The sequence below is a fragment of the Hemicordylus capensis genome, chromosome 5, assembly GCF_027244095.1.
Source record: "Hemicordylus capensis ecotype Gifberg chromosome 5, rHemCap1.1.pri, whole genome shotgun sequence".
Taxonomy (NCBI): Eukaryota; Metazoa; Chordata; class Lepidosauria; order Squamata; family Cordylidae; genus Hemicordylus; species Hemicordylus capensis.
The window spans coordinates 129,875,748-129,899,939 of record NC_069661.1 but is presented as its reverse complement, the minus strand read 5'-3'; the positions used below and the strand labels follow the sequence as shown (position 1 = coordinate 129,899,939).

Below are 24,192 nucleotides of genomic sequence, written 5' to 3'. Positions count from 1 at the left end.
TATGTTTTAGCTCTTTACTGTCTGTGGGCTTGTAAACCCAGTGTGGCTGAATCTTGTACATCATTGTTATTTTAAAAGCACCTTGTACGTGCCAGGCCATGCACTGTGAATACTTACATTGATTGATGCACATATATGTATATCTGCTTTTAGCCTATGTTCATTTTTTAAATCTCCCTTCCCATAGCAGACCTTTCAACTCCACTTGCAGGGCCAGTGTCACTGGTGGGTGGGCTCATTCAGATATGGGCCTGCAAACCCATGCCCACCACCCACCTGGTCGACCTTTTTGTGATGAGCAGTGGTGTGTGTGTGCCAACAGAGTCACTGTCTTCACCTATGGGCACTCATGTTGACTGGTGGGAAGGAGGAGCTCCTACTGCTCACCTTCCAATGAGCTTGCTCTCAAATGCCCCTCTGAGGACAGCGGCCTTTGCAAGAGAACCCATTTGCCAGTTGGGGGAGAGAGCATTGCTGCTGAACTTGGCAGTAGTGGAGCCGGCTGGCATCTGGCTGGAAAAATGATTTGCAAGATACTGCTTGACAAGTATATATCTCCATATTCATGCATCTAATGAAATAGGCTCTTGCCTATGACTACTCATGCCACCAATACATTTCTTAGTGTTTAAGGTACTATGAGACTCATGGGAGGAGACCTCTGTTGCAACAAAACTCTTGTAGCGTTTATTGCTGTGTTTAAGGCAGTTGAACACTAAAGAGTACTTCTATATACAAAGTTCCCGCTAGATAGTTTATGAGAATTTTTGTAATTTGTATTGCTGTGGTAATCAAAGATTCCACACAAATCTTCTTTAATAACCAACATAGAGCCCATGTCCCTGGAAATGATGTTAAAACAGTTTACTAAATCACACATAGTCTGTCTTGATATTCTCTGAGAATATGCATTTACAGCCAGGAATTCAATAAAATCATATGATTATATGGTAACAAAATCCTAGTTTATTCAAATACAAGGACAAAATAATGATCTAAGGCTTCTGAATAGAAAGTAAGGCCCACTTACTTCTAAGTAAACATGTTTAGTGTCTGCCAATGAGTTGAAAATATGTCTACATAATTTCACTGAAATCATTTGGAAAATTTGAAAATGTAAATAATCTGTTGCAGGGTGGATTTGATTTAAATCAAACTGATTTAAATCAAACTGATTTAAATCACGATTTAAATCACTAGCAGGGTGGATAAAAATAAAAAAAATCCGATTTAAATAAAAAAATTTGATTTAAATAAAAAAACTGCTAGTGATTTAAATCGTGATTTAAATCAGTTTGATTTAAATCAAATCCACCCTGATCTGTTGGACTGACTGTCCCTTTTCCTGGGCAGAGTGATCTCAATATTAAAGATATGCAGCATACTCGAGCAAATGGCTCTTTCACATTTCAAATATTGAAGGTCAAACGTCATGGTGTAACGACCTTTCTTTCTCCCAACACAGGTCTGCTTTCAAAGGAATACAGGAAAACATCTGTATTCGTGCAGGTTCTGTTTTCAGCTACTGCTGCAGATACCAAAACTGCAAATACTGAGGCACTGGAGCAATGCCAAACTGGGAGTTAGGTTCCAAAGGGGCAGAAAATGGTCAAAACCCACAAAATAAAGCCAAGGAAAGTGCCCTACTGTGTTCTGAGGTTCCAGGAATGCCCCCGCCAAGAGACTCAATTCCGCCATTTCTTTTGCTTAAAAACACCTTTCCCCCCTTTTTCATTGGGAAAGAAGCCACGAAATGGCTTCTGAGCACAAAATGGAGGCCAGAAAAGATCTTGGAGGTCATTTCTGTCCACCCCCGATCTGCGGATACATGGATTTAACCCTTTTTAGCCTGTTTTTTGACTCGCATATACTGAGGTCAGATGCCATTCACCCGCCTGCAGATATGTGAAACTGCGAATGCCAGATCCTTGAGTAACAAGGTCCTCCTGTATAAAGTATGAGTAGTCTAGGCATGCATGTAGTTTCATACAACCTCCCACTCCACATATTCTTTTTTCCAACCTGGGGTCACTTCCTGTGTCAGAATCTGATCTGGAGAAAAGGGACTGGGAGGAAATCTTCAGGGACATAAACTACAGGTGGAGTGAGGGTTCACTGTCCCGTGCCACATGCTCATTTTGTTCTTGGATTTCCCTCAGTCCCTGTGTTCATACAGAATTGAAGCCTACCCATGTTTTAAGAAATGAGTTTGCTGTCGTAAACTCTGGTTTGACTCTGAGGCAGGAGACCAGAAGGAGCCTTTCATGTATGCAGTGCTACTTACATGCATAATTGACCTCTTCAGGTCAGCTATATGGGTTTTAACACTATTCCTTCATCCTGCAGTGGAGACAGAGAACATTATATTCTTTCCTCTTTCCCAGATGTTAGACCTAATTGTTCAGTGATTAGTAGTAGCATCAGTGGTTTGTAATTCCTTAGTTCTGTACCTTGTTGATTCATTATGCTCACCTTCAGTACAAGGAGGGCATGATGAGCTCTGTGTTCTTCTCCAGATTTTCATCTAACTCCTCCTTTCCACTTACCTTGGTAACTGTTGTGACAGCAGGAGAGCTTGGCTTCTTTCTCTTCCCTTCCTCCCTGGAATGCTTCTACAGAAGTGTCCTAGGTCCCAGAAGCCCCTGGAGATGTAATTTTCCCAGGGTACATGATGTTATTGTGGCATTAGGTGCTCTGGGAAAATTGCATTTCTCATGGTCCCTGGTCACCTGATATCAGGTGAGATAGAGAGACCTCCCTCTCACTGCCACTGTGTAAGTGGGTTTAGGGAATTGCGGGGTGGAGTGTGCAGTCTGCACTGACCTTGGGATCTCCTATTATTCTTGCTGACCAGCTTTTGAACACATATCCCAAAAGATGTGTTTCTCTATGGAAAGGGACAGGTTTCAAGCAATGCACTGTGACATAAATCACATGGGTGCCCTTAGCCACAGGAACACTCACATTTTTAAATAGGTGTATAAAAGCTCGTTATAGTGGTTGAAAATTTTGCAAGATATATAAAGAGCAAAGCAGTCAGGGTTTTTTTAGACTAGTATCTGTTGAAAGTACAGAAACTAGCAGAAGGCAGGACCTTCAGGTGCAGCTCCAGTGCACATTTTCTTGTCCCTCATTTATGGCAACTGTTTCTTATCATCTAAATACTTAACAGCCTTCTGACCCCCTCTCAGTCCCTTTTCACTTCTTTCATTCATGTATTTGCTATAAAATATTTGATGATCTTTGAAATAGTGTTCAGAAACAGTACATCTGTGCACAGATCCATTAAGAAACAGAATTCCACTGGTGCAGACATTGTGGTTTTTGGCATGGAATGCATCTAGTCTTGTTCGTGCTTAATGAGCACCTGAGAGACTGAGGCACACCTGTGTCTATTAGTCTGGCTTTTGTAACAAATGGGATGTATGCATATGCTTTGAGGTGTTTTATGAGTCTGGGAAAAACAGCCCAACCACACATTGTGATGAAAAAGTGAGAGACGATGATCTTCTCCATTCTATAGACTTCAGCTAAAATCTGAATTAGTAGTACTTGAAGAATTTGATGATACAGGTCACATTTCAGAGTAGCAAGCATGTGTGCAATGTTGAAGCTTGCATAATGTTGGAAGTTTTGCTGCCCTTGCACAGAAACAAATTACATTTAAATTGGTGCTGTGAATGAATTTTAAACTCTCACCAGAATTGCTTTTAACACAGAACTGAGTGATACAGTTCAAAAATGTAACCCACCTACTTAAATGGTTTAAAGTGGCCCAAATTTGAGGTTTGCAAGCCTCTTCAAGCACATCCCAGCTTGCATTTGAGTGCTCAGGTCACTTCCACCATTTGCAACTGGCGATAGTGGGGCTTGCAAATCCCCAAAATCTTTGCCTGCAGATTATTGCCAGCTATGCACAACCCAAGAGAATCCCCATGGATCCTGGATTGCAGGGAGCTTATTTTCAGCCTGAGATTGTGGTTGCTTGCATCCAATGTAGCACCCTGTTGGAGGTGTGGACCCAGGGTTGCTGCTGGGACTGATCCTGAGAAGACTGAAGGAATGAATTTGGGGGGGGGGGGCAGGGGGAGAATGAGATGGAGCCATGGCTTGGGTTCATGGTATTTAAGAGAATGCCTTCTTCTTTATCAACCCCACCACCTGTTAAGATCATCTGGGGAGGTCCTGTTGCGGTTACCACCAGTTTGGCTGGTGGCGACCTGAAACCGGGCTTTTTCTAGAGTTGCCTCAAGACTCTGGAATGCACTTCCTAATGAAATTAGAGTCTCCCCTTCTTTGAAAATTTTTTAGAAGAACCTGAAAACATACCTGTTTAGTTAGACTTTTAGTTTATAGTTTTAAAGCTTCGGGTTTTAGCGTTTTTATCTGTATTTTTACATTGGTTTAATTGTGTCAATGTTTTAATGGTTTTTTAGATTGCACACTGCCCAGGGACATTTTTGTATGGGGCAGTATAGAAATGTAAGAAATAAATAATCAGTCCTGGAGCACTAGCCTTCTGCCCTAAATCACGATCTAACCAGCAGTGCGAGAGACTTAAGCCTGCAACTCTATCCTACAGATGCTGTTAAGTATGAAGGGTTCATCCTTCACCTGTAGACAAAAATACTGTGGGACCCCATCCTTTCCTAGCTTGTGTAAACACTTCCTTTAAAATGTTACAGCTCTTTCAACAAATTTAAAATATGGGAAAATACATGCTGGTGAACTGTATTATTCCAGATGGCAACTTTATTGGATTTATATCTCTCAGGACAGAGGTCCCACAAATACCTTGGACAAATTCAAAATTATTTTCTCCTGGCAAACTGCCCTCTACTTTAGGTTATAGTTTGTATTTTCTTTATCAATCATTGTATATTTAACAGTTGGTGAACTGTGGTACTTGGACTTGATTTGGGGTAGGGGCGCGAGTTTGGTTTTGTCACAGGGCAGGACAAAAATTGTATTAATACCATTTTCTGTGTGCTACAGGTAGTCCTTCCAGTCTATGCTCCGGATTGTTATTGAAAAACCAACAAAACGTTAACGAAAAATATACAGCTCTCTTGAATTGTTGCCCTTGCACCCTCTTTTTGATTTCCTCCTCTGTTCAATAAATCCTCCTTGAAGTTTTTACCCTTTCATTAAGTTGCCTACTTTGCATATTGCATATTGCTTTGTCAGCGTTCAGTGTCAGTGCTCCTAATCATTCCAGGCAATATGCAGAAAATCCAGCATCAACATTGTATTTCACACATTACTCATGTAGCAGGAAGGAAGGAGCCTCCGAGGCAGTATTGTCAGGGCACTTGCCTCCCTCTCAAACCAGTAGTCAGAGGTCAGAGAGGCGGGACTCACAGGTTGAACCAGAAGCCAAAGGTCAAGAACATGGGGTTACACTCCCCCAGAAGGAGCAGGTATGCAGCTTGGGACCCAGACCTCACCCTGGTATCTCAGGTGGAGGCCATGGCTGGGAGTGCTTTCTATCAGCTTCGGCTGATTCGACAGCTGCGCACATTGCTTGAAGAGGATGATCTCAAAACAATGGTTCACCAGCTGGTAACCTCCCAGCTTGACTATTGCAATGCGCTCTACGTGGGGCTGCCTTTGTATGTAGTTCGGAAACTTCAGTTAGTTCAGAATGCGGCAGCCAGATTGGTCTCTGGGGTAACCCGGAGAGACCATATTACACCTGTTTTGAAACAATTGCACTGGCTGCCAATATGTTTCCAGGCAAAATACAAAGTGCTGGTTATTACCTTTAAAGCCCTGAATGGCTTAGGCCTGAGTTACCTCAGAGAGCACCTTCTTCTGCGTAATGCCCACCACACATTAAGGTCATCAGAGGAGGTTCGTCTCCAGTTACCACCAGTTCATCTGGTGGCGACTCAGAGGCAGGCCTTCTCTATTGCTGCCCTGGGGCTGTGGAATGCGCTCCCTGCAGAAATCCGTAATTTGAATTCTCTATTAGCCTTCAGGGGAGCCCTTAAAACGTATTTGTTTGGCCGCTTTCCAGAATTTTAAAATCAGTTTTAACATTTTAACCTGGTTTTAGGGTTTTTGATTACTGCAATTGTTTAATTGTTGTTTTAAAATGTTTTTAAATTTTTTACTTGTTTTTATATTGTTTTTAAATTTTGTTTTAGCTCTTTACTGTTTTAATGGTTTGTTTTAAGTGTAAACCACCCTGAGCCATTTTGGAAGGGCGGTATGCAAATAAAATAAAATAAAATAAAATAAAATAAAATAAAATAAAATAAAATAAAATAAAATAAAATAAAATAAAATAAAATAAAATAAAATAAAATAAAATAAAATAAAATAAAATAAAATAAAATAAAATAAAATAAAATAAAATAAAATAAAATAAAATAAAATAAAATAAAATAAAATAAAATAAAATAAAATAAAATAAAATAAAATAAAATAAAATAAAATAAAATAAAATAAAATAAAATAAATAAGAGCAACATGCCAAGAGCACGCGAAACCTCTTGCCTCAGACAGCAACCACTTTCTACAGAGGGAACCAGTGAAACTTGTCCACACTTAAAGGCTTAGAAACGTGTTGCAATGCAGTCAGTTGCCACAAGAGGCAGCAACTTGCAAGCCTTCAAACAAAACTCAACATGATAGATTGGCAACAACTCTCCAGGACTTCAGACAGGGGTCTTTGTCAGTCCTGTCTGGAGAAGCCAGGGTTTGAACTTGGGACGACGACGGCGACTACTACTACTACTACTGATATTTATATACCGCTCTTCAACAAAATTCTAAAAGCAATTTACATAGAAACATAAAAAATACATAAATGAGACGGTTCCCTGTCCCTAAAGGGACGGGGGGGGGGGAAGGGCTCTAAAGGGCTCACAATCTTAAAAAAAACCATAAGGCAGACACCAGCAACAGCCACGGGAGGGATGCTCTCCTGGGAATGGATAGGGCCAGTTGCTTTCCCCTGGCTAAATCTTATAGAGGCACCACTTTAAAAGTGGTGCTCTTTGCTCAATTAGCAGGGGTTGCTAATTGGGACCTGCTGCATGCAAAGTACATGCTCTTCATTTGAGCCACACCTCCATGAACAGAAGATGATAGTTTAATATGAAGATTTACTATTTCTAATAAAGACATGCTGTATCAATTGGTCTCCTCTTAAATTATCTCTGTAACAGTTATGTAACATTGGGTCATTGTTTACATTTGTTTTGTGCTGGTAATTTTGTCAAATTTCTTTCTCTAATAAACCAAGTAATTGTTTGTCATCTCTGTTTATCTCTGTTCTGATTTATCAACCTTAATTTGCCCCATGAGCTCCTCCTGTAACTTCCTGATGGGGACAAGTACATGTGTGGATTGCTAACTGGTTGAAAGACAGGAAACAGAGGGTAGGTATAAATGGAGAGTTTTCACAATGGAGGGAAGTAAGAAGTGGGGTCCCCCAGGGATCTGTACTGGGACCGGTGCTTTTTAATTTATTCATAAATGATCTAGAAGCAGGGGTAAGCAGCGATGTGGCCAAATTTGCAGATGATACCAAACTCTTCCGGGTAGTGAAATCCAAAACGAATTGTAAGGAGCTCCAAAAGGATCTCTCCAAACTGGGGGAGTGGGCGACAAAATGGCAAATGCGGTTCAATGTTAGCAAGTTTTGAGCCATTTTGGAAGGGCGGTATATAAATCAAATAAATAAATAAATAAGTGTAAAGTGATGCACATTGGGACGAAAAACCCTAACTTCAAGTATATGCTGATGGGATCCGAGCTGTCGGCGACGGACCAGGAGAGGGATCTTGCGGTTGTGGACAGCTCGTTGAAAGTGTCGACTCAATGTGCGGTAGCTGTGAAAAAGGCAAATTCCATGCTAGGGATCATTAGGGGATTGAAAATAAAACGGCTAACATTATAATGCCCTTATACAAAACTATGGTGCGACCACACTTGGAGTACTGCATACAATTCTGGTTACCACATCTTAAAAAGGACGTTGTTGAACTGGAGAAGGTACAGAAGAGGGCAACCAAGATGATCAGGGGCCTAGAGCACCTTTCTTATGAGGCAAGACTACAACTCCTGGGGCTTTTTAGTTTAGAAAAAAGACGACTGCAGGGAGACATGATAGAGGTCTATAAGGTCATGCATGGTGTGGAGAAAGTGGAGAGAGAGAAATTCTTTTCCCTCTCACACAACACTAGAACCAGGGGTCACTCTATGATATTGATTGCCAGGAGGTCTAGGACCAACAAACGGAAGTACTTTTTCACACAACGCGTGATCCACTTGTGGAACTCTCTGCCACAGGATGTGGTGACGGCCAACAACCTGGATGGCTTTAAGAGGGGTTTGGATGAGTTCATGGAGGAGAGGTCTATCAATGGCTACTAGTCGGAGGGCTGTGGGCCACCTCCAGCCTCAAGGGCAGAGTGCCTCTGAGTACCAGTTGCAGGGGAGTAATGGCAGGAGAGAGGGCACGCCCTCAACTCCTGTCTGTGGCTTCCAGAGGCAACTGGTGGGCCACTGTGCGAAACAGGATGCTGGACTAGATGGGCCTTGGGCCTGATCCAGCAGGGCTGTTCTTATGTTCTTATGACTCTACTTCTCTTAATTTGTAATTTGTAAAAACATTGTCATGTGTCTTGGACAAATATTACTTTAAATGTATATCATTGACATTCAGAAAATATTTGTTGAAGTGATGTTGAACTCTTTCCCTCCATTGTTTCCTATTGCTTGCATTAGTTTCTGAAGTCCACATTCATCAAGCAGTTTCTACGGACGTTTTCCAGGAGCAGCCTTCCACTTCTGTCTGCTTTGTCTCCTCTGACCCATCCAATTCATCCGGGGATGATATTCTGACAGATGGTCAACCATCATCCAGCACTTTACATTTAACTGATCATAAAGAGCAGGTAAAATTACCATCTATTTATCTTTAGTATATAGAATTGATACTGAATGTCTTTGCCATATTATTTTGGGCATGGAGAACTAAATTTTTTTTTTAGACAAAAGAAGTTTTTGGAGCTAAAATCTCCATCTTAATCCAGTTAAAATCTTCTCTTAAAAAAAAAAAAATCAAATCTATGGGTGGGTTTGCAAAACTGCTTGAAAGTTGGTAAGCCGGGTACCAGGAGTTCCTGGAGAGTGTGCATGACAAACTCTCGCCCTAGTCCATTCCACATGCCACAGTACCAAGATTCTCCTGACTTCCACTGACTTCTGTAACCAAAATTTAAAGTTGAGCAGAAGAAGTTGGAAGAAACTTGGTGATGCAGCATGGGAATTGGACTTTGGCTGGTTCCGACAACATGCCCGTGCTCACTGCTTGTCTACTTTTTGGCACTTGAGTTAACCCGTCCCATATAGAAGTGACTGAGCCCCATTGAACAACTAAGTCATGACTAACTTAAGTCCTGTTGCTTTCTCTAATATGTACACAACTAAAGTTAAGTGGATTGGAGCCAATATTTCTCTCTTTTTTAATCTACAGCTGTCTTGTATATTTTGAAAAGAAAACTATGGCTTTTCAGCCTGAAAAGAAAACTGGGTGGGGGTGAGGGTGGTAGAATCAGCTCTGGAAGCTGTTAGAGTAACTTTAATGTGTCATGTTATGTGCTTAATCATTATCACTCCTTTAGGGAAATACAAAGGCATGTACATACCTGTAACCACACTTGCTCAGACATGTGTCACCTAGCACGACTGCAGTGATCATTAGAGCTGGGGAAATTAGCTCTAAAAACCAATTTTGCAAGAGAATTGCAGTTTGGACATAGGCAAGTGCCAGTGTTAGGCTACCCCAGAGGAGCAACAGACTCTGAGACGAGGCTTTATGAAACAAAGAAGTAAAGTTAAGTTATTCAGAAGAAGCACAGGTACAGGAAGTATTTAAGAAACTTGGTAGTCCAAGAATACAGACTGTTCCCTGAGATTAAACAAGGAGGGAGGGGGAAGTGGGGGAAATGAAGGCTGTAAGAGGCTGGTAGCTTGTGCTGTGGGATGTGTGTGTGTGTCGTGTGTGGCGGGGGGAGTAAAAAGCACAAAATGAAAGAGGAGAGAAAGCACAATTACCTTTCCTTAGCCTGCTGGTGTGCGAAGACATGGGATTATTCTTCACCCATGGCGGAGGGCAAAGGGAGAAACTGGAGTCCTTTGGGGTTCTGTTCAGGAATCTCTCTACATTTTTCTGCCCAGAAAGTCTTGTATCTCTCAGGCAGTCAGACTCAAGGGAGATCTTGTGAAAGCCCAACACAAAGAGAGGTCCAAATACTCAGGTTGGTAAAAGCATCCAGGACACAACAGAGCTAAATGGTCCTGTTAAAGGAGTGCTTAGATAATCTGACTCAGATAATGAGTCAGATTCAGTCAGTGATTCTGGATTCCACGATGCAGTGTTCCAAATTCAAGCTCAGCAGTGTGAGAAGGGGACTGAGAGCAGAAAAAGGCCCTTGGTTGGAGGAAAAGCTCTCGGGCAATAGCAAGCAGCTCTTGCCACTAGAATGCCACTTGCCATTGGCAGCATGCTCAGAGAATCGTATTACAGACGTAGCTTAACATGAACCATCTCTTGACAGCAGAGTGCTCCCATTGAAGTGGGAAACTAGCTGGACTAGGACTGGGGAGACCTGAGTTCGAATCCCCATTCAACCATGATACTTGCTGGGTGACTCTGGGCCAGTCACTTCACTCTCAGCCTAACCTACTTCAAAGGGTTGTTGTGAGGAGAAACTTAAGTATGTAGTACACCGCTCTGTGCTCCTTGGAGGAAGAGCGGGATATTAAATGTAATTTAACAACAACAACAACAACACAGGATCAAGAAATAGAAGAAGAATTACCACCAACTGAAGAAGTTGCTCAGGCGCAGGTGGAGGAGTTGGTGTTGGAAATAGAGGATGCCACTGTTGCTGAACTGTTTCAAAATCAAAACCAGGCAACCTCCCCTTTGCCTTCACCTCAAAAACCTGAATGCCATTTAACAGAAAAGCAACAAGAACTAAAGCAAAAAATAACTGAGCACATGAACCAAAGAACCACCAGGGTTCGACTTCCAGCTCTAAAAACAGTTGCCAAAAAAGAACTTGCTCAGGCATTAAAAGATATCAATGCTGCACTTGCAGAAATAACAACCAATAATTTTCAAGAAACAAACCAACTAATGTACAGTGCAGCAACAATAACAACACAAGAGCTCGGATATAAGATCAGTGGACCTGTCAAAAAAGAAAGTACTACATCACCTAAATGGAAGATTAGATTAGAAAATAAAATCGCCAAGCTTAGATTGGCTGCTAGTAAATGGAAAGATATGAAAGACAAGAAGCTGAAGAATGAAAACACCAAACAGTATCTGATCCAAAAATACCACCTAGATTCAAGGAAAATTAGAGAAGTCCTGGAAATAATAAAGCAGAAATAACAGCAGTGTCAAAGAAGATTAGCAGATATGAAGCCAGAATTACACAACAGAGGCAGAATCTCCAATTCCAGTCGAATCAGGGACATTTCTACCAAAGCATAGAAGGAGAAGCTGCAAGAAACATTGAAAAACCAAATAAAGAAGAAACAGTGCAATTCTGGGGGAAACTATGGGACAATCCAATATATTATAATTTAAAAAAAACGCAGGCTGGGTGAAAGAGGTCAAAAAATGTAACCAACAAATGCAAGATCTAATAATAACACCAGAATTAATAAGTGAAAAAGCAAATAAAATTAAAAATTGGACTGCACCAGGCGACGATGAACTGCATGGCTTTTGGCTTAAACACCTAACAAGCCTCCATAAACAACTATCAAAACAGTTCAATCACATTTTGCAAGGAGGTGAAGTTGAATAATGGCTAACAACTGGGAAAACTCATCTCATCATGAAAGACCCAGCAAAAGGTGCAGTTCCAAATAATTATAGACCGATAACCTGCCTGCCAACCATGTTCAAATTATTAACTGGAATAATAGCAGATGAAGTAATGCAACACTTATTAACTAATAAGCAGCTTCCAGTTGAACAGAAAGGAAATTGCCCAAACACCAGAGGCACAAAAGACCAGCTACTGATTGACAAAATGATTTTAGAAAATTGTAAGAGAAGAAAAACAAACCTAAGTGTTGCATGAATTGACTACAAGAAGGCTTTTGACTCATTGCCTCACACATGGATACTAAAATGTTTAGAAACAACTGGTGTCAGCAAAAACATTCAGATATTTATTAAAAAAGCAATGAGCATGTGGAGTACACAGTTAACAATCAATGGCAAGACACTTGGACAGGTTAGCATTAGAAGAGGTATTTTCCAAGGGGAGTCACTATTCCCTCTGTTGTTTGTAATCTCCATGACTCCACTTTCACAAATACTAAACAGAACAAGCCTTGGATACCAAACATCTAAAACATCAAGTCAAATCAACCATCTGCTGTACATGGACGATCTGAAGTTGTATGGAAAGTCCCAGTCAGAAATCGAATCACTGCTAAACACTGTCCGTATATTCAGTAGCGATATAGCAATGGAGTTTGGACTAGACAAGTGTGCTGCATTAATAATGAACAGAGGAAAAATAAGAAAAACAGAAGGAATAGAACTGCCCAATGGAAGCAAGATCAAGAACCTGGAAGAGAAAGAACATTACAAATACTTGGACATTCTCCAGGCTGATAACATTGCACACACTGAAGTTAAAAAAAAGAAAAGGAAGTGAATACATCAGGAGAGTTAGAAAAATCCTCAAGTCCAAACTCAATGGCAGGAACACCATACAAGCCATAAACACCTGGGCTATACCTGTTATTAGATACACTGCAGGAATAATAGACGACCCAGGCAGAGCTAGAGATGCTGGATCGTAAGACCAGGAAAATCATGACCATCAATCATGCTCTGCACCCCGGCAGTGATGTCGATAGGCTATACCTCCCTCGCAGCTCAGGTGGAAGAGGAATGCTGCAAGTCCATCAAACAGTAGAGGAGGAGAAAAAGGCCTTGAAGAATATATCAAGGACAGTGAAGAAGATGCACTTCAAATGGTCAATAACGCGAAACTATTCAACACCAATGAAAGAAAGCAGGCCTACAAGAAAGAACAAGTCAAGAACCGAGCTAAAAAATGGAGAAATAAGCCACTGCATGGTCAATATTTGCACAATATAAGTGGAAAATCAGACATCACCAAGACCTGGCAATGTCTTAAGAATGGCAACTTGAAGAAAGAAACAGAGGGTTTAATACTGGCTGCACAAGAACAGGCACTAAGAACAAATGCAATAAGAGCAAAAGTCGAAAAATCCACCACAAACAGCAAGTGCCGCCTTTGTAAAGAAGCAGATGAAACCGTGGACCACCTAATCAGCTGTTGTAAAAAGATTGCACAGACTGACTACATACAAAGGCATGACGAGGTAGCAGGGATGGTACACAGGAACATCTGCAAAAAATACAAGCTACCTTTAGCCAAACATTGGTGGGACCATAAAATTGAAAAAGTGGTAGAAAATGAAGATGCAAAAATATTATGGGACTTACGACTACAAACAGACAAACATCTGCCACACAATACACCAGATATAACTGTAGTCGAGAAGAAAGAAAAACAAGTGAAAATAATCGACATAGCAATACCAGGGGATAGCAGAATAGAAGAAAAAGAAATAGAAAAAAATCACCAAATACAAAGATCTACAAATTGAAATTGAAAGGCTGTGGCAGAAAAGGACCAAAATAATCCCAGTGGTAATTGGTGCCCTAGGTGCAATTCCAAAACAACTTGAAGAGCAGCTCAACACCATAGGGGCCACAGAAATCACCATCAGCCAATTACAAAAATCAACTTTACTGGGAACAGCCTATATTCTGCGACGATATCTATAATAACAGCAACAACATTGATAATAAAATTCAACCATCCCAGGTCTTTGGGAAGGACTCGATGTCTGGATAAAACAAACCATTCAGTAGCACCTGTCTGACTGTGTAAATAAATAATAAGAATAATAATATAGAAATTTTTCTAAGATTAGAAACAAAGGGGGTTTAAGGTAGGGATTTCAAACTGATGCTGAAGTATCTCTGCTGACAAGTCAGAGTTTCTAACACAGAAAAACATAGAGGAGTGGCGCATGGGAAGCAGACTGTCTGCTTACTCTTTGGGACTTCTGGCTTTCCCCCTTCCCTTTGGACTACTTATGCCATGTCACAAGCTGCTTTTGAGATTTCTCAGTTTTCGCAGTTTCAAAAGATGTCTTGCTAACCAACTATTTCTTGAGGCATGGAACTACTTGTACGTTCTTTGACGTGGTCTCTGTACATCGCACTCCTGGGCTGTATATCTGCACTGAACCCATGTCAGGAACCTTCTAAAACTTCCTTCACTGCATTTTGGCAGGCACCCCAAACTCTTCAGTGAGATAGTGATGCACCTCGTGCCTCTCCTTCAGTCTTTTTTCATCCACTGTGAGAGTCAGTCAGGATTTTTTTGATTGGCTTTCTTCGCTGCAGATAAAGAAATCACCTTTATTCCCTAGTTAATCAGTATTTCCTCCTTACTGTTCCTTGGTTTGTAAGTATTTCTTTCTGTTAGCATTTTTGTTTTGGTTAATTCTCCCCCCACCTTCACCATGCTCCCTGCAGTTTTATCAACCCTGTGGGCATTGGTCTCTGGTGTATGGCAAACAGACCTTCTTTCAAGAGCTGTATTGTATACGCTGTGGGGCTAAACTGCTGACGACAGACAAAACGCAGCTGTTGTGTCTTTTGTTTGAGGGAAGGACATATAGTTGATTCCTGTCTCCACTGTAAAAGGTTCACAAAGTAAGCTCAAAAGAACAGGGCTTTGAGGCTCCTCTCAGTACTTTGGGACCAAGCCCTTCACTCCTCTTGGGAGGCTGCTAACATGAACTCCCAAATAGGACCTGCTTTGGAGGTCTCTACCACTTCAAACCTGATTCCCCTAGGGGTGGGTCCTTCTCAGTTGCAAAGTGCTCTGAGTACATCATCTATACTGGGCACACAAACTCCTATGGAGCAACCTGAAACTCCAGTTGTGAAGGAGCAGGCCCCCTCGACCACACCCCAACCAGCAAAACCATCGTAGCCAACAAAAAACATCCAAAGGCTGCCCCAAAGTACTGATGCAATCTATGGGCCAACAGACCTCACCGGTCACTGGTGCCAAGTCTGGTAGATCACATCTTCGGCTATCCATATTCAAGGCAAACTGAATACTTGGGCCGATGCCCTAAGCAGGCTATACTCAGTTTCCCACGATTGGCAGTTATGACAAGGAACAGTTCAACACATTTTTTGCTCAGTGAGGAGCACCCCATCTGGATCTATTTTCAGCTGTAGAGAATATCCAGTGCAAGACATATTGTTCCATAGCTAGAATTGGTACCAGCTCAATGGGCAATACCTTCACTACCCTTTGGGGAAAGCAGTTTCTTTATGCGTTCCCACCAATTCCCCTAATACTAAGAGTTTTATACAAGCTCTGGACCGATAACGCAGACTGCAATCTTATAGCCCCTTGGTGGCCATGAAGACCATGGTTTCCATAGCTATGCAGACTAGCTAAGAATGACTTCTATTGTCTTTCTCATCATCCAGATGATAACCCAGGAATCGGGTGTGGTGCTTCATCCAGACCCAGCAACCCTCCACCTAACAGCCTGGAGGATTCTTCCAGTTGGAATGCAGACTTACTGAGAGTTCTTTCAGCAGCTACTAAACCAGCCACTAAGGCATCTTATTCCTGTAAATTTGCTGGTCAATGACCAAATAAACTTATCTCCCCCTTCCTGTAAATGGAAGCAGTTCTGCACATTTGCAGCTGCCCAGGTTATTGACATTTTGGCATTATCCACAAAGGATATTTGCTCCTGTTTATTACATTTGAAAGAATCTGGCCTGGAACTTACCTCCTTAAGTGTCCACATGGTGTCCCTGAATACCATGATTTCCACAGCTCCACAGACTAGCCCAGAATAACTTCTGTTGTCTTCTTCATTATCCAGATGATAACCCAGGAATTGGGTGCAGTGTCTAGACCTTCATGTTTTGCTGATTCGCTAGTTAAGAGATCTTTGAAGGAGTTGTCACACACTTACCCAGATGTTCCTATTACAGCACCCCCTTGGGATCTCCCACTGGTCCTCACCCAATTAATGAAGAGCCCCTTTGAACCTTTGGCTACAGTAGATTTGCACCTATTTATTTTAAAGACTGCTCTTCTTTTAGCTGTCACATCAACATAATGGGTTAGTGAACTCCGAGCCCTCAGGATCAACTCATCTTATCTGGTCTTTCACAGGGACAAAGTGGTTTTGTACCCAGACATTCAGTTCCTTGCTAAGGTGGTCTCCACATTCCTCCATACTCAGTCCATTACTCTTCCGGTCCGCCCCCCCCTTTAACCCAGACACCGAAAGACTCCTGCATTCCCTAAACATTAGAAGAGCCCTGGCTTACTATATAGACAGGACAGCTTGCCTTCAAAAGACACAATCTCTTTTTGTGGTCTATGGGCAGCCTAATAAGGGTTCACAGATTTCAGTGAACAGACTCTCTTGATGGATTCTGGAGGCTATTTCGATGTGCTACGCTGTAGCCAAATGTCCACTGCCTTAGAAACATTACTGCCCACTCTACCAGGGCGATGGCTACATCAGTGGCTTTTGATAGAAGTCATTTGCAAGGCGGCAGCTTGGTTGTGTTTCATAAGACACTATGCTATGAACATAATGGCCTCTCCAGATGCAGCTTTCAACAAAGCTGTTCTCCAGTCGCTGTTTTCCTGACTTCACCCGCCACCAGGTAAGAAAGCTTGGGATGCGCCCAGGAGTGTGAAGCACAGAAACCATGTCGAAGAACAACAAGTTGCTTACCTGTAACCGGAGTTCTTCTAGTGGTCATCTGTGCCTTCACACGCCCTCCTGTCCTCCCCGCTAAGAAACTCTATCATGTTGGACTCTGAGACTGAGGGAGAAGCGTAAGGTGCGTTGCTATCGTATTGAAGCGGGAGGGGTGCCTGCCAAAATGGATTGAAGGAAGCTTTGGAAGGATCCTAGTGTGGCCTCTGCAGGCACACAGCCCAGGAGTCTGAAGACACAGTTGACCACTAGATGAACTCAAGTTACAGGTAAGCAACCTGTTGTTTCTGTGGGTGAAGGTAAATAGGCTTATCTTCAGACAAGCCTGTATTTATTTTTAGACTGTCCACCTGGAATCTAAGACTTGGGAAGGTATTGCTTTGAAAGCAGTGAAGCACTGTAGCTTAAAACTACTGTACATGTTGTGTCTCCCATAAAATAGAATCCATTGTCGATCAGTCCTCCTTTGGAAGTACCACTTTCCTCTTTGAGTCTATCTGAAGATTTGGAAACAGCAACCAATGATGATGAGAAAGTGGGGTTAAATGAACCAAAGAGACATCTTGAACAAACACTTACAAGTCTAGAAGTTAAACTAAAAGCAGCTGATGAAGAAAAATGTAGAATAAAAAAGGTATCACTACAACTCCATAGAAACCTCCTTTGAAATGCATGGGCAGTTTCGTTATGGTCATAATTGGCAACATCACCTATAGTTAGGGTTGTCTAACACTTTCCGGTCCAAGATCCTGTCTTCAGTTGCAATTAACTTTGCCAAATTCTAACCATTCTGGTTTAGTTTCCATGCTGGGTGTCTGACTCAGTTTGAATTATTTGGAAAGTTTCAGGAAAATAGGTTGAGCACTTTCGGGGAACAAGGTGGAAAAATGTTGTTTTGCTAATCTTCTAGGGACTCCATATAACTCGTACATACATACATACATACATACATACATACATACATACATACATGTGTGTTTGAGTGTGTGTGTCTAAGTGTCTGTATGTAAGTGTGTAATGTGGACTGAATAAATATTTTGAGAGAGAGCCTTTTTAATACTGTTCATGCTGCTGAAGTTAAAAACAACTCCTTGTTGATCCTTCTGACGCAGAACTGGCTAGTACATTACCAATCGTAAGATATTTTGTGCTGAGCTTAGCGAAGAATTTAAGAATAGATGTTAGAAGATATAATACCTGTTTATTTTTTATTCTTAATTTTTTGTAGGAATTAGAAGATTTATTGAACAAATATAGAATGCTGGAAACGGATTTCCTGAAAGATAAGGAGGAAGAATTAATTTCTCACCAGGATAGGTACAACAAACTCCAGGTAACATGTTTATCTTTTTGCTGAGGCTTGATGTGTGGTCCTTTCCACCCTTCTTTTTAAAAAGTGATTTTTCAGGGCTGAAAATCAAAATCTAAAAAGAATTAAAAAAACTTTTTGCTCTTCCCTCCTTTTTTAAACCATTGGCAGGAGAATGCCTGTCGCTGTAAGTTACAATCAGCAAGCATGGTATACTCTTTATGTACAAAGTTTCACATTTTCTTTTGTAATTGCCTACATTTCAGGGAGTTTCAGAGCAAATAATCAAGTTTCACAGTCTTTAGAACACAGTAAACTCCTTTTCCTGTGGGTTTTCAATGCTCTGCAAAACGACAAACCTAGTTGGTCCAGTAAAATAAATTTTTTCTGTTACTTTTACAGTATAATTTGATACTATATTCTTGACTTGAATGAAAGTAGAATGATTTTGCCATAGGGCTATTCTCTGTTTGATTGTAATAAATTCAGAATAGGTTTAGTGTATGAAGTTTTGGAGTCTCTAAGCCATATGGTGATAGCCACGTAAGGATGAATCTTTCATGCTTTTTAATGTAAGAAGTTTATTAAGGACTTTAGACTGGATTCAAACTCCTGTTTTGACATTTACAGTATATTTGGTACTGATTGATTAAGTGCTGTCAAGTCAGTGTCGAATCTTAGCAACCATATAGATAGATTCTCTCCAGGATGATCTGTCTTCAACTTGGCCTTTAAGGACTCGCAGTGGTTCATTCATTGCTGTTGTAATTGAGTTCATCCACCTTGCTGCTGGTCGTCCTCTTCTTCTCTTTCTTTCAACTTTTCCTAGCATTATGGACTTCTTAAGGGAGCTGGGTGTTTGCATAATGTGTCCAAAGTATGATAGTTTGAACATGGTCATTTGTGCCTCGAGTGAAAATTCTGGTTTGATTTGTTCTGTGATCCATTTGTTTCTACTAGCTGGCCATAAAGGTTAGATATTTGTGTACAAAAATGCAGCCTTATACCTAAGAACTTACATGGTTGCCCTAGGTAACTAGATGAGTTATGTCCAGATGAGAACTGGTATGTGGACCAGTGACAGGATTTCTTTCTTCTTTTCTTTAATATTTTGATACCACCCCTCTGTGGGCAGTGATACCTTCAGCAGTGCTTGAAACCCTCATAATGTTTCGGTTGTCATTTTTTCCCCTAGACTGCACCAGGAAATGATACTGTGAAGTGGGATCCTTTCCAGTGCATTCTGTTTTGTTTTTTTTAAAGCAATCTAGTAGGAGCAGGCAGCTGCAATCATCACTTCATGCACTGCTGAAATCCACTGCCCACAGAGATGCCACACAAACACGTTAAAGAAAAGAAGAAGAAAGCCCTGCCACTGACTTTGGTAAGCCCCACCCCTGAAACTCTCTGGAAGTTTTGAGCGGTTTATTCCTTTTATTCAAACCTCCCTCCATGCACTCCAGTATTGGACTGAAGAAAAATCTCTTACCTGAAGCAAATTTTACTGAATTTTTGCAATTCTGTTCTGTTCTTAAACAGGCTAGTAAAATTTTTCGCAGCCTAGTAGCTTTTGTGGCTTCTTTACAAAACTGAATAAATGTAACAATTTGGTTAATAAAAATAAATAAAATCTTTAACTTATTATACAGTTGCCTTTCCTTCTTCTCATAAAATGGTAATAGATTTAATTAATAGATTTAGCACTAGTGGCTTTAGAATGCTTAGTGCTTGCACTGCCAGTTTTGCAGAATTCAAGAGCATAAGAGCTTGAAAAAACTGCAGCTACTTTGATTCATCTGCTGTTATTTCTTGGTTCCCTTTTTGTTGTCTTCAAAATATAGCCTGAATCCAGATGAAGAAGTGAGTCATGCTTATAAGAGCTGCTACAGTTTCTTTTGTGAAACTAGAATGTTGGATACTTTCTGTTAGCACAGCTTTTGGATTGCAATTTGGTTTTGTTTTCCATGTTTGCCTTCTCCTGTGCTATGGCCAGCACCTGTGGCCACACACCAAGTAAGGTTGGTAAATGAAAAGCTGTCCAGTTTGCCAACAGTTTTCTTTCAGAAGTAACAGCTGGCCATTATGATCTTGATCTGTATAACTAGAAAGAAGCAAAATGCACCAGAAACTGGGAGTCTTCGCAGCTTTCCAAATAGATTTGGCCACCTACAAACGTATTGTCCTTATAGGGGAAGAGAATCTTGCAGCACCTTTAAAGACTAACACATTTCTTATGGCATAAGCTGTTGGGAGGCTAGAGAACAAATTCACCTGATACATGAAATGTCCATAGTGGGTAAGTTCCGTATATATCGAGACATACGCACAAGAAAACGAAAATAGGGCTTGCAAGCAATGCATAAAAGATCAAATCAGAAGTTGGGATTTTCATTTACTTTTGAATGAAATTTCTCTGTTTCTGTTGAGGTAAGGTAAAGTGTGCTGTCAAGTTGATTATGACTCCTGGTGCCCACAGAACCCTGTGGTTTTCTTTGGCAGAATACAGGAGGGGTTTACCATTGCCGCCTCCCGCACAGTATCAGATAATGCCATTCAGCATCTTCCTCTATTGCTGCTGACTGATACAGTACCAGTGGGGATTTGATCCGGCAACATTCTGCTTGTTAGTCAAGCATTTCCCTGCTGCACCACTTAAGATGTAGTCCCATGAGGTAGAGTAGGTATTAGAGATGTGCATGGAACCGGTTTGGTGCTCCTTTTCTGGAGTGCTGAACCAGTTCGAAATGCCGGCGTTTGAGTTTGGAGGTTGGGGGGATGGTTACTTTAATGGACGGGACGGGTGCCTCCTACCTGCCCATCCCTGCCTCGCCACTCCCCCCTCCAACACTCTCCCTAAAAGCATGGATGCGGGGCTGCAGTGTTCCTCCTTGCAGCCCCATTCAGCGTCATCACACAAATGGCTGATGGCGCATGTGTATGTCATGCATGCACATGCGTGCCAGCCATTTGTGTGGTGATGCTGAACAGGGCTGCAAGGGGGAACGCTGCAGTCCCATGCCCATGCTGTTTGGGAGAGCGCCGGCAGGGGGAAAGTGGCGGGGCAGGGATGGGTAGGTAGGAGGCATCCTCCCTGTCCCTTAAAGCAGGGATCCTCAATGTTGGGCCCCCAGATGTTCTTGGACTTCAACTCCCATAATCCCCAGCCACTGGGCCTGGGGATTATGGGAGTTGAAGTCCAAGAACATCTGGGGGCCCAACGTTGAGGATCCCTGCCTTAAAGTAACCCTCCCACCGTCCTGGGAACTGGTTCTGTGCACATCCCTAGTAGGTATTAGTCCAACAAATGTGGGTCCTACATTTAGAAAATGTTACTCACCTTTACCGATAGCTCTCCAGATGTTTAATGGTGTAGTTGCATGAGTTACCCAGTTTCCCATAGTGACTTCTGGAATAATTTAATTATAATTATATTCAAATACTTCCTTCATTGACATATTTAGAATGTGCATAGGATCATGTTCTCACAAAACAATGCAATTTATGTGGTTTGGGCTTTGATTTCAAACATAGTTGCATATTTTTTTTAAATGGCAGCCTTTGTCTATTATTTTGAATTAAACTCAAACCCTAGACTTGATTTGGAAGCACTTAAAAACTTATTCTTTATGCTTTCCTTCCCATTCATTTCTTGCATATTTTGGAGCTGGATGAATTTTGTTAGTTTCAGTGTACAATATCCCAATTGTGGTTAGAAGACAAGGGCAAAAATGATTCAGTAAAGTATCCTCTCAGTTGACATTTAGGATGAAAAATGACTCTGGTTTTCCTTATTTAGAACAATCATGCGCATTCAAGAATAAAGTTACTACCTGATCATTTGCAGTAGCAAAAGCCCAAGACACTAGTTTTTTTAAAGGGCAGTATTTTTAGTGGGGCACTTAAGGAAGTTAGTTACAAGAACCTTTCCAGGTTCTGGGTATGTCACCTGGTGCTCATTTAGTCCATACTCTGGCATGGATTCACAGCTTTAATATTTTAAAAAATAAAGATGGGGGTGAGTGCAGGCAGTATTCTGCCCATTTGTTCCTTAATAAACAAGCCCACTCCTGCATTCTGTCCCCAGTGAGGGAAGTCACAGATAGAATTGACATGTAAGGGGAACAGTGCTGTCCTAAACATTTTTCTTCTTGCATGTATGGCCAGAGATGATGAGACTAAAGTGAGAATGGTGGCATTGTACTGCAGTAAAGAGCAGGCTGATAACTCTCTCTACCGGGGAGCTGCTATGGTGGTGCAGGGAGTAAGGTGCCAAACCTTGCTGCTAAAAGCTCCCATTTATGATACATTTAAGACACACAGACACACACCCCGTGCCCTACAACCAAACAGGCACAGTTTTATTTATATATTACATTTACCACCCCAGCCAAACAACTCTGGGCAATGCACAACAATACTAATAAAACCCACAAATCATCAATCCTTTAAAAAACAATCATTACAGAACAATTAAAAAATAGCATTAAAACTGTTTAAAAACAAGCATTACAGAACAATTTTAAAACATTTAAAACAGTTTAAAAACCCTGGAAGGCCAGACCAAACAGGTTTTAAGGGCTCTCCTGAAAGCCAACAATGAATTCAAGCTACAGATTTCTGCCAGGAGTGCATTCCACAGCCCAGGAGCAGCTACAGAGAAGGCCCACCTCTGAGTCGCCCCCAGACATACCGGTGGTAACTGGAGACGGACCTCCTCAGACGACCTTAACGTGTGGTGGGGATCATGCAGAAGAAGGTGCTCTCTAAGGTAACCCATACTCAAGCTATTCAGGGCTTTAAAGGTAATAACCAGCACTTTCTATTTTGCCCGGAAACATATCGGCAGCCAGTGCAACTGTTCTAAAACAGGTGTAATATGGTCTCTCCACGTTATCCCAGAGACCAATCTGGCTGCCACATTTTGAAGTAAATATAGTTTCTTTGACATGGTCTCTGCCTTTTACACTGATGGGCTTTGTGCCTGCAGAGAGACCTTGTCGGAACCTAACAAGCTCTATTCTCCTGATTTGAGCAGGAACCTCGCCTCCAGCCATTATATGCAGCTGCGCCACTCCTCAACCCCTCAGTCTTTTTTGTCTGTGCTTCAATAGACATTGTGGAATCGCTGGCTCTGCAATGAGTAGAAAGAAAAGTATTGTAATAATTAGTTCTGTTTGTTTTTCTCTCCTGTTAATTCTTTCCACACCCTATTATCTTTTTCTTTTAATTGTGTGTGTATTTTTCTTGTGTTTTCTTTTCTTTTCTTTTCTTTTCTTTTTTTGACCTTCCCTTTCTCCCCTTTTTACTTGTAGAACGCTCCATACCAGGATGGGATGGAGCTTTGAGGACTCGAGGCCCCACGTTTCTATACCGGGTACAACGAACTTTAAAAAGATCCCAATGTGGATCGAAGATTCCTTCCCCCGATACCCACACTGAGCGTTTGCTTTGTTTGGAGGAATCCCATGTGGTTGAGACCTGCTCCCATTGTAAAAAATTATTAAGCAGGCTCGGAAAAATAGGGCTTCTCACTTGCGCACCGCCCTGTGGCAATTAGCACTCAGTTTGTTGGAGGCTTTGTCGTTGAAGCGGATATTGAAAATCCAGGCTCAGGCTGAAGTGGCCTCGGTACCTCCCTTAGTACCGACTTAGGAAATGGCTGGGGTATTGGTTTCTGCAGCAAAGTTGGGTTCCTTGCCCAGGCCAGAACCATCTCCATCAGGATCAACGCATCCTGCAGTACCTTCTGAGGCACTCAAGAAGAAGAAGAAAAAGAAGGCGCCCCAAGGGTCTCCACTATTGGCGGGTCAGCATCTACCACATATCCCTAAGAAAAAGGAGTTGGTACCAATGGCTTCTGCGAAGGAACTGAAGAAAAAGAAGCCAAAAATCACTCCATCGGAAAAGGAGAAAGAAGGACTTAAAACCCCATTGGGTAACACTTCAGCGACAGTACCCATGCAGGTGGTACCGAATGACAAGGTGCCTCCACCTTGTGGAAAATTCGCCAGTGGACT

At 41.6% G+C, this 24,192-nt stretch overlaps 1 protein-coding gene across 6 annotated transcripts in view; it reads left to right on the top strand.

The window, feature by feature from the left end:
* CCDC91 (coiled-coil domain containing 91) overlaps nucleotides 1-24,192 on the top strand; it is a 193,662-nt gene that overhangs the window by 44,435 nt on the left and 125,035 nt on the right. For 4 of the 6 annotated variants that reach the window (XM_053255620.1, XM_053255617.1, XM_053255618.1 and 1 more), the window contains 3 exons: nucleotides 8,740-8,909; nucleotides 17,309-17,500; nucleotides 18,095-18,199. In XM_053255620.1, the coding sequence (XP_053111595.1) occupies nucleotides 8,740-8,909; nucleotides 17,309-17,500; nucleotides 18,095-18,199 (467 nt within the window). Of the gene's footprint in view, nucleotides 1-7,314; nucleotides 7,389-8,739; nucleotides 8,910-17,308; nucleotides 17,501-18,094; nucleotides 18,200-24,192 lie in introns of all 6 variants that reach the window. The other 2 variants (XM_053255623.1, XM_053255622.1) reach the window with 2 other exon arrangements.